The sequence below is a fragment of the Rhea americana genome, unplaced genomic scaffold, assembly GCF_003343005.1.
Source record: "Rhea americana isolate MKP2758 unplaced genomic scaffold, rheAme1 scaffold_10, whole genome shotgun sequence".
NCBI lineage: Eukaryota > Metazoa > Chordata > Aves > Rheiformes > Rheidae > Rhea > Rhea americana.
The window spans coordinates 7,502,561-7,513,845 of NW_028185039.1; the positions used below are offsets into that span (position 1 = coordinate 7,502,561).

An 11,285-nucleotide genomic window follows, 5' to 3' on the forward strand; every position below is an offset into this window, starting at 1 on the left:
TCTGGTTGCATACATAGTGTATGTGGCAGGGGAAAACACAGCACAAACAGCAAAGCAAAACATCCTAAATATTGATCATGATGTTTGGAGGTATTTGAGGTGAGAACTCATGAGTGCTTGCTGACTGAGCTAACAGTTTCTGCTATATGCACTGTTAACAGTTTTTGAAATATAAATATTCCTGACTTAAAGTAACASAAAGACAGTGAAAGAAGTCTGACAGTCTGAAACCTGAGGCATTTCAGCAAACTCTAGACTTCGTCTTAGTTGAGTTGCATTACTGAACGTATAGAAAAAAGTCATAAYAAGACAGATTATTCCTCAAATCAAGCCTAACCTAACTTTGTGAATATTCTTTGTCAATTAGTACAATGGAAAAAACTGTGCAGAATCAACAGTAAGAGAAAACCCAAAATCTAGTACAGCCTTTTTTTAAAAAAAAGTTGTCTGACATTTTTGAAAACCAAAGTTCATGTTGATTCCAAAGACAGYTGATTATAGTCACTGTCATCAAGTTTATGGCCTCAAACTATATCAAGAACTCAACACAGTGAACAAACTCAGCTGATGCATCATATTGGCATTCCAATATCCCACTTGGTAACAGTAGCCTAAAACCCAACCATCTATGTAAAAATTACAAATATCAACATAATTTTACCAAATATAATACTTGTGACAGGTTATTAGTTTCCAGAATATAAAGATCTCTATATTATTGCAGCAGTATAGAAGACAAACCTGAAAATATCTGAAGTAACTTTTCATGCGCTTTTCAGTTATGAAATGCTCTAAAGTCAGAGAGGTATGTAGAAGGTCAGAAGTTTTTTTTTTTTTTTAAAAAAAAGAAAATCTCATTCATTCTTAAGACACACGGGAAAAAAAGAGAATAATCACTTATCACTGTGCTTATTCTTCAGAAAACAAAACTAATTCTGAAAGAATTCAGAGAAACCTGCAATTTTTTTTCTTCTGTAGACTACCCACCAAACAGCAGGGCCCAAGAGAAGCTAATGATGTTTGAGGACCAGTTTTTCTCAACAAATCTAAAATTAGAACTTCAATGTTCTACTGCTTTGGATAAGTAAATGGCTTCCAGGGCTTACTTGCTGTGACTCTGCAAGTCACATTTTAAATAGTGAAAATTGAATATAATTTAGAATTCAAAGCTGCCAAATTACATCCATACTGGAACAACTACAAATCAGCTGCATTTTACATTTGTGAAAGTTTATACACTAAAAGTTTTTTGAAGTTTAGATGCAAAAGCTTTTTTAAAAAACAAAACAAAGCATCATTCATACAGAAAACGTTAGCCATTTTCCTCTATCAAAAGCATCATCTGTGTTTTGATTACACGGGTAAATTTTAACTGTCAAATCATTCTATAATTTTAATTTACCTTAAAGGGTTGTGTACTTGCCATCAGTTTAGTATCCAATAGCCTAAAAACAAGAGTTAAACAAGGTGAAATGGAAGAATGTCCATTTTGCCAAATGAAAAAAATAGCTTAGTGTATTAGCTGTGAAACAGCCATTTTACCCTACTGAAACATTACTCTTACATCCTACAGCAGCCAAAGCACTCTTCAGCTTTGTCCAGCATGAAAAGGACAACTAAGCAACAGTAAAAGAAGCAAACAGTAAGTAGTAAATAAATATTGTCCCAAATATAGTGCAAATTCCAAACCCAAAATATCACGCCAAAAGCAAGGGGGTAGCAGAGCAGTATCTTTTGCCAAGATGTAGAATAATAGCATTGCTCTTCTGAAAGAGTTGTTACAGAATACTTTTTAAAGCTAAGTTTATCTAACTTGTTTCAAATATTACCTCCAGTCACAGCTAGGTTAAGTTGAGTAACAGCTGTGACAAACAGTACCAGCTTGATAAAACAATACCAAAGAAGTTGCAAGTTTAAATTAAGAACTTACCTGGGAAATACGCATGATGTCACTTCTTTGAACTCAGTTAGGTCCTAAATTAACATTAAATCAAAATCTAAATTCCAGATAAGTGAGCTACCATCCCAAGACTGATGAACAGTTAACAATAGCTACTAGTACCCAAACAGCTTTTATGAAGTGAGAATTCAGTTACTCATTCGAGATGTACCCAGTCAGAATAACTGTTAATATCACCTGCAATTTTACCAAACTATAGACTATTTCTGATTTGTCTGTGATTCATAAGAGAAATGTTCCATCAATGCCAATATCCAATGTTATTATATATCCTATACTACCTCCAATACTAGCTGCATAACAATTACATCTTAAGTGTCTGAAGACATATTCCCAGCACTTAGTAAGTCAGTGGAACATAAGCAGTCACTCAAAGTGGACAGGTTCTACCCAAGGTGGATCAAAACTTAYGGGTTTAGATCTTTAATGTTTCAAAAGCATAGGTACAATTCCCAGCTACTTATATTCCAACACAACCCAAACAGGTCCCAAACTACACTTTCCCATCTCATAATCAAGTCTTTCCTATAATATCTATAAGCCCTCGACGTTTACAAGTAACATATGCACCATGCAGCCCATCTCTCCAACTAGACCTTTGCCTTCGTCAGAYACTGTCCTCACTGCCAACAGATTGCTTAATCTAACAATTGAAATCTCTTAAGTAATGATGGTCTATTCCCCCATTTCACACAATGAACACCATCCTAGATTTCTGCTATTAGATTTATCATTCTATTAAATTTTACTGTATTATACGAAAAATCTTTTCCAAATTTGTAAGCCATAGGTGTACAATAATAGCACACAATGTCAAAGCTCTAAGTCAATATCTTAACAAAAAAGGAGTCAAATTTACCTTATTATCCAAGCAGTTTCTGAAGGACTAGCAGACATGACCAGAAAGCACAATTCCAACATTTAATTCAAACATTTTCRTAATGTAAAGGAGAAGATGTCAATCCAACTGAACTTTCTATATGCAGATTTAAGAAAATAAGGCAGTGGTCCAGAAGTCCCAAACATTAATAGACCAGAGCATGGTTCCATYCACAGGAAAGTTTAGAGATCAAACTGAAGGCAAATACATTATTAGAGACATTTATGGCATCATCTGAACACTGATACTCACATCAGGTAGGGGACAGTAGAACTGGTGTATAGTATGCATAACATCCAGTAGCATATTGTGTCCAATAACAAGTTTGCCCTGTGAAAAGAGGTCAAATGTTAATTTTATCTCCAACTGTGGCCTCAGCACAGGGAATACATGAAAAGCACTGTCCCAGATGCCAGCTGAACACAGTCAGGAACAAACTGATCCCTATCTCCCTGCTTGCTCTCTGCCTGCCCTGCAGCCCCCTTCWGTCTCACAGGGCAGCCACCCCTGCTCTTTCCTTTAATTCCTCCCAGCTGCTTATCACCACCTTGCACAGAAGCCTGAAACTATGAGAAGCAGGAGATACATTACAGACGATACAGAAGATACAGAAGAGTTACTTACAACTTTGCTTCCAAACATAATCTAGGATGAAAATCAAGTAATTTGTCAACCCACTACCTTTTAATTTACAACTTGTAGAGCGAATCACAATTTATTCTTCAGCGGCTTTGGGGGCTTCAAACAGCCTCTCRTAGTGGAGAATCTTTCATGCCAGATGTTGCAAGAAAGAACTTAAATCTACAAAGTGCTTGAAAGTTCTTAAATGTCAACTTTGCTTCATCTGACATAACCTTTTCTGCTTTCCTACACCCTCCATTTGCCAGAGAAAACATTATGCRTCCCTATTTTTTTCTAAACAGCACACTGTCTCACCAAAATAATCAGACCAAGTTCAACTCATGAGGGGGAAGGAGCAGGAACATACGTCAAACYATAGCCTATTTTAAGTGCACAAACAGAAGACTCAGATGACCTCCCGCGATTAAGGCTTTAACTGCCAAAAAAAACCCAACGAAAAACAAAAACCACCATCTTTTCAGGAGAGAGAACATAACCTAAGCRTAGTTAGTCTCAACAGAATCTTGTTAGCTGCTGTTAGTTCATGTCATCAGTTCATCTGTAAGAGTCAACAATACAAATTTCTATCTCATTATGAGCCTACCCAGCCTAACATACTCTACCACCATAAACCACCCAGCAACATCAACTTAAAAACAAACAAAAAATCCCCTCTTTAATCTGTACGTCATTTCATCTCCCAAAAAGGAGCAGCAAAAGAGCTTATTATAGGAGGTTTTTTTCCTTACAACTGAAGGTACATTAAAAAAAGAATCGTGTTAACTCACAGAATTAGCAATGGCATGAACAACTCTGGAAAATCCTACTGCATCATTCAGTTCTTCCTGCAATCAAAGTTTCTGGCATTAGCAAAAATATAAATACAAATACTGTTAGAACTGCGTTTGAGAACCGGCAGACATACTAAAAATGTAATGTTAATCCAAGWTTGGTTGACACTGTTCCTCAGATAAAATAACCGAGAACAGACCATAGAGCAAACATCAGTATTTTAAAGACACACAATGTCAAAGCAGGCCACTGCTGATGGAACTCCAGCTCTACATAGAGCTTTACATTCAATGTAAAGTAGGAAAGGTCACATCTCCAATAGCGCTCAGTAGCTATTAGACTACAAACCACCCAGGATGCTAAGTTAACTATTTTCAGACATTATTTGTTACAAATACTGTTACAATATGCAAAAGGTTCTATATTGATTGTTATTTCTATTAATCATATATTTTTGCAGTAACACTGAGGCTGAAGAAACACTCTTCACTATTCATAAATAAATATACATATATATACACACACATAATACCTATATAAAAATAGAACAGTATTACAAGTTACACATTTTAAGATGACCCAAATTGCATTTAGAGCGATCTGACTACAATATCTATCTTGGTTAGACTTAAAACAACTTTTCATAAGAGTTTTCTGTTTTAAGTCTAAGGAAGTAATTTCTGCCCTACATTATGTGTTTGTCTTTTTTCCACCAGCAATAAAACCTAATAAAAGCATTCACTGTCATCTTTATTCAGCTGTTCTGTTAATGCCACTAGCTTCAGTGACTAACACACCTATAGAGACCACTTCAGCAAATCCACTGTAGTAATAAGTTGTTCCTAACTAGCCTTTGGCAAAAAGAGAGATCATWTTAGTTATGGTCAGTACTACATAGCTCTTTCTCTCTTAAAGAAGCATTCTGCAGGCAAACAGTTTATTTGTTCCATCCAGGTTCAATTCCTCTTTAAAAATGTATGTACAAATAGTTTGACCACAAATTCCCTGATCTAAGTCTTCTGATTTCTTGCAATTCATCTCAAACTCAGTGAACAAAAATAGTAAGTTCCATCAGCAATACTGAAGAGTGCCTGAATATCACACACGATCTTGCAGTCAACTTGCTAATACAATAGCTGCCTGCAGTATGCTTCTATTAAAATATACTGTGCAATTATCAGTTATCTGACTTTTCTTAACTGAGACAACTAACAGCAAGCAAGTTTTGTAATAGAGGTACCACTCCAAAGACACACTGTGAATCCAAGCAGTGTGAAAACTTTCTCAAGAAAGCTAGCAAATTTTTTGTGTCATGGCTATTTTTATATATAAACAGCAGTAATACATGCAGTTGAATGATGTTTCCTATTACTAGACTCTGCTTCTCTGACACAGCAGATTCATATAAGGAAGCATTACTGCTCCGGGATTTAGTTAAGTATACTACAATTACTCATTCTTTAAAGTTCCATAGAGTATCTTGTAACTCTTTTTGCTACACTGCAGAGCCTAAGTTATCCTAAGTAGAATTTTAGAGGATCACTTTCAGCCACAGCCAAAGCAAGAGGAAAGCATTACTAAGCCCTATCATATGCAGTGTTGCACGGCTGATTAAACCGATTCTCCCCCTTCCCCTTAWATTAAGGGAATGGAACTTTTTTCAAATATTTACCTGTTCTTTTGCTTGTTTTTGCTGTTCTCTTCTTTTTCGTTCTTCTTCGTTTACCTTACTAATGACAATATATCTCTCTTTCTAAAAACAAAAGCATATGTTACGCAAAGAATGACTCTGACAAGATCATATTTAAGCCAATTGCAAGTTTCTGTAAGTTTAGACTGTACAGAAAATCAAATCATAATTGCAATACATATAGCTTAAGAGTAGTTACTTGGCAACACAATTCTTTCTATTTTAACTACAACATTATCATCCACTCCCAAAACAGTACTATAAAAGCTCTGTTAMGTCTGTCCACTGAGCTGAACTTTTACTACATCCACCTTTTATTTCTGAAGAAAGCGTTCCTTATAACTAATGAATTTGTCGTATTTTTTGAAATACAGACTTGTACTGAAAAGCCAAGGTACAGCATACAATGCCAATACTGTTGTCCTAAGATCAAGACTTAACTTTTCATCAATACTGAATGTTAGATCCACTATACTTTAAAATATCCTTTGATTTCTAATCTTGTTTTTAAATAATGTTAAGTAACACAAACATAAGCTTATATTTCATATTTTAAGAGTCAGAGCTAATGACTATAAATAAGATGCAATGAATTTGTTTCAAGTGTTTAGCATTTTTCATAAAAGCCCAAGATAAACCTAGAAATTTTAATAAAACTGAGGAATTAAGTTTCCCTTAAACAGAACAAATGTCATAGGCAGTAAGTTGGCTATTTACCTTATCTGATTCCAGAGTTTCAACATGGATACCTTTTGGATATCTACATCAAAACAAGTGAAAAGTAAATATAAATAGTTATTAATTTGGGATTTGCCATATTGAAGCCACAGAACTGACTGGCCAATGTTGTGTTTCAAGGTTATTACAAAACTTAAGTGCAAAAGAACTATTAAAAGTGACTATTTAAAATACAGCAAAACTGGACTTGTTAAGTTCTTCCTTATATATTTAAAGCATTTTAATGCTTACTAGTGTTAAAATGCATTTGCTAATGTAATTTCCCATCCTACTGCTGCTGTGGAACCCATAACTTCTTATTTTAGTAATATTAAGTAAACATCAACTGGATATTTCATCTCAGTTTAGAAGCTGCTTTTGAGGAATCCAGAAACAAAACAGTGGTGAACAACTAAAAGCTCTCATTTACTTAGCCACAAACTATCTTCTTTGATGGCKCCATACCTTTAATGTGTCATTTATTCTAGGATTTATAAATTACTTCAAATTTCCTGCTAACAGTAAGTTCTAGTAGGAAATATTAATGCAAATGCTGGTACCACCACTACTCAGTTGCATCACTCTACCACATCCACGTTTATCTACCGAAATACTGCCATACACAGAGCCACAAAGCACGAACTGCTGGCAAGGTTAGAGGAGAATAACATCTTTCACTATTTAACAAACAGCTGTTACTCACATACACCCAATGTAATAAACTAGACACAATTATATGACCAACCCACAACTAGCGTGTTTCTTCAGTCCCTCTGGCTACTATTAGAACCACGGAATTACGTCCTCTCAGCCCTAGCTTCCCCACATGATTTTGAATCCAGGCTTCATATTCACAGACCTTGGATACCTACTAAAAAAATGCATCAAAACACTCTTTTATCATTTTACCTATACTAAAGAGTTTGTGGTATGAGGAGACTCCAAGTCTATATCACTCTCTCTTCAAGGAACAAGGACAACCAATAAACTCATTTTTTCCTGCTTTAATTATCTCCAGGCTACTTTCACAACTTTCCTTTCTCACACCAATATACAGCACCACAGCTCTATGTTCAGAAAAAGGAGTGAGGGGAAATCCAGCTCACAAATGCATTCTTCTACTCACCATGAAAAGACACAAGAACAAACATGAGACAAACATAATATTGCATGTGCTACTAGAAGCCACAGATACTTTATTAATGCRTTTTAAAAAAAAGGAAACTTCTTGAGAACAACTCTGTTCTTTTCATGTTAGTTATCAAGTCCACTTCCTTAAATTCTTCTTTATAGAGAGGAGCTTTATTTTATTCACTTTCAGTTTAAGTAACAAAGTGTCCAGATACTGTTACAAAACAGAATTAAATATATAAAATATATTCTATATAATGTTATATATATATAATAAAATATATATTTTTCTATATTATTATATTTTTATATTTTAAAGGGAAAAAAGAATGGCTACTAGAGATAGGACTTTAGGTCATCGGAAATGCCTAAACTTGGTACCTAACAGAAAAAAGAAAATACATACTACAGAACCAGTTTTTGTACATCCCACCGTCTATACAAGAACATGCCATTACTGTTCAATAAAAAAATCAGTCATGTTGCACTTATTACATAATCACTCAAGACTCATTGTGCTGTTCAGTTTACATATTTTAGATAGGAACGATAAAATACTGAGTTTTAAAATATTCAAATGAATCATTACAAACCAGTATATTGCAATTCATCTTCACAACATTATAAAACAGWCTTAACAAAAATAAAAATCTAAATTAATCATCTCTGAGATTAAGTAGATCAGCTCTTACCCAGATTTTCTTATCAAAAATACTAAAAAGATACAGTAAGTATTACCAGTAACTTACTTCCAGCTCAAGGTCTGATAAATTAATTTCCTCTGAAATCTAAAAGCAAAAGACAAATGTGTTACTAATATTTCTTACATAAATGTTTCAAAGCAATAGCAGTCAGAAAGTCTGCTCCATGCTCAGTGGACAGATTTTATTTTTTAAGTATAAGTCACTGCTACTACAACATACAGGTTTGAAAGGTATTTTCTGATGTCCAGATGCAAAGTTGTAAAGGAGTTTACATCAATTTATACAATTATCCACATAACATTCTTCTGATAAAGCAAGTATTCTGTCTGCTGTGATTAGTGAATATACATACAGTGATGTTAGCTTATCCCCAGCTTCACAGTTTTCTAGTACTTCTAAACTCAAAAAACAAAAACAAAAACAAAACAAAACAAAAAAAACTATCCAAACACTTGGACTCCAAAGCAAAATAGACTTTGAAAGGAAACACGTTAAAAACAGTTTTAATATATAGTGTCAGCAAAGAATAATGTGACAGCTGATAGCTCAATAGATTTKGGCAAAATCAGCAGAAAATGCAGAAGAGGCTTATTGTGCTCTTCTGCAACAGCAAACATTGGCTTATGTATACAAGATGCTTCTTGGCTATGTTTAAGTATGTTGATTCTGCATGCAGAAATTATGGCTCTTAAAGAGAGTACGGCACACAAATAAATCATTGGCTTTTCTCATATTTCAGAGATTTCAGAGATTAGTCAAACATAGTTTTTGCTAGTGTTAACTCAAGTAGAAATATTTCTTCTTCCTTCTCCCTCGTCATTCCCGTAATTCCCTAGGGCCAAAAAAACGATTTATTTTAAGGACATGCAGTTTTACAAACTGACCCTGTACATGGTTCCAGTTCCAAAGTTTCATTTTCTTCATTCTTTAAGAAGTCTTCCAATTGTTCCCTGAAAAGAAAAATAAATAAATAAATAGATGACTTTTTGCTCCTATAGCTACCATCTTCTTTTAACAGACATATTTATGGTTGTCTAAAAAAGACAAAGGAACTCCTAATTAAAAACAAACAACAAGTGACTCTGCTTATAGAATTTCTTCACTACATTTTCAAATTAGTTCTTCCTTTCAGTGAATGCTTTATCATGTAAGTAGTTTGAGATTGAAGTATGCGAAGAGTTATAATTGACTTGTAATCACTACAGGCATAATAAAACTTCATTTTATACTAAATAATTTTACTTACACTACTTTATCTATGAACTTTTTCTGATCCTCAGGAATTGTCACAGGACATTTTGTGGCATTAGGAGAAATGTATGACAGAGATCCTGCACCATTGGCCTGAGAACGTTTTTCATCATACTGCTCCCTTAGCTGTCTTTCTTCTTCCTGATTTAAATACGGAATTCCTAACACAGACATTTAAAGTATCATAATCAAAAAYAAGTTAGTGATATATGATTCAGCAAAACCTACTACTAACCAGACATTTGCTACAGTCCTGAAGGCTGATAATGCATTCCTCCTTTCCAATCACTTCTTTTAGATCCCATTCTTTATCTGTAGGTATAGTGGCTTTCTTCTGGCATATGCCAGTTAGCTAGTACCTTTAAACTCTTCAGAACTATATGCCTTATCTGTATAGAGCCCAGCCTGAAAACTGTAGAGCTATAGATCACGATCACAGTAATATTTATCATTTTTCTTCCATGATACCTGCAATACTTTAATAATAGACTGCAGCTGCACACACTACAATGCACTGATACCTCTTCTAAAATGCTTATGTATGTATGCCTTACTACTCCATTACTTGTTACATAGCAGGTAATGAACAACCAGGTACTTATTAAACAGGAATTCTATTTGGTAGAATTCTGCATCAGGAATTTTTGTAAAGATAATAACTATCACCACAGTCATTGAATCAGATAAGAATAATTCTAAAACATTACTATTTGGTAAGACAGTATCATGAATGGATGTCTTTTTCTTTTCCCAGAAAGTGAAGAAGGAAAATCATATCATAAAAAAAAAWAATAAWAAAAATAAGCAAAACTCACCATTGCGAAAAACTTTATTAAAATCAAATCCTTGGTTTGCTAAAAAGTCTATACTTGAACTCTGTAAGAAAAGAAAACAGCTTTAWGACTGGTCAGAGTATCAGTAAAATACAAAGATTAATTATTTTCTTCRCTTTTAAGAAATTATACTAAATTCAAAGTCAAGAACAACCAAGGTTGTGATTATAAAGTCACAAGTTTATCTTATGCTATTTTTGTTAGTTATTCTCAGTTTTTATGAAGTATCTCAAATCCCAATGATGCCTCCCCAAACTATTTTGACACATGCTTATCCTTAAATGATTTTCAGCTTTCAGCTGTATGCATGAACACAAAATGCATCAGTAAGAAAAAAACTTGTAAAAACAAGCAAGTTCCAACTTTAAGTAGTTATTATGTGAATTATTAATTGGCTTTTTTTGTTTGTTTTGTTTTATGTCAAGAGAACCACTTTTAAAGCTGCATTTTTTTATTCATAAGTAAAACTAAGTTTTAATGCAATGACTCAAAAATAGCCATGCCTACTGTAGGTTTAACAATGAGATGCTCAGTTTCTTCTTTGCCCTGGATACTATACAACACAGTGCAGTATCACAGTCAGTCCAAAATTTTATCTTGCAATACTTAGTGCATTAAAATCTGAATAGTTATCCACAACTGGCTAATGGCTAGTTAAAAAACAGTTTTAACAAAGGTTAAAAAAAAAAAAAAAAAAAAAAAAAAA

At 33.9% G+C, this 11,285-nt stretch overlaps 1 protein-coding gene across 1 annotated transcript in view; it reads right to left on the reverse strand.

Moving 5' to 3' along the window:
* The window catches only part of PARN (poly(A)-specific ribonuclease), a 58,081-nt gene that overhangs the window by 43,624 nt on the left and 3,172 nt on the right, over positions 1-11,285 (reverse strand). The window contains exons 5-14 of the mRNA XM_085302981.1: positions 10,562-10,622; positions 9,742-9,907; positions 9,380-9,445; positions 8,541-8,579; positions 6,661-6,703; positions 5,926-6,006; positions 4,250-4,306; positions 3,093-3,170; positions 1,931-1,974; positions 1,403-1,445 (exon numbers count right to left, since the gene is read on the reverse strand). Of these exons, the coding sequence (XP_085159107.1) occupies positions 1,403-1,445; positions 1,931-1,974; positions 3,093-3,170; positions 4,250-4,306; positions 5,926-6,006; positions 6,661-6,703; positions 8,541-8,579; positions 9,380-9,445; positions 9,742-9,907; positions 10,562-10,622 (678 nt within the window). The remainder of the gene's footprint in view (positions 1-1,402; positions 1,446-1,930; positions 1,975-3,092; positions 3,171-4,249; positions 4,307-5,925; positions 6,007-6,660; positions 6,704-8,540; positions 8,580-9,379; positions 9,446-9,741; positions 9,908-10,561; positions 10,623-11,285) is intronic.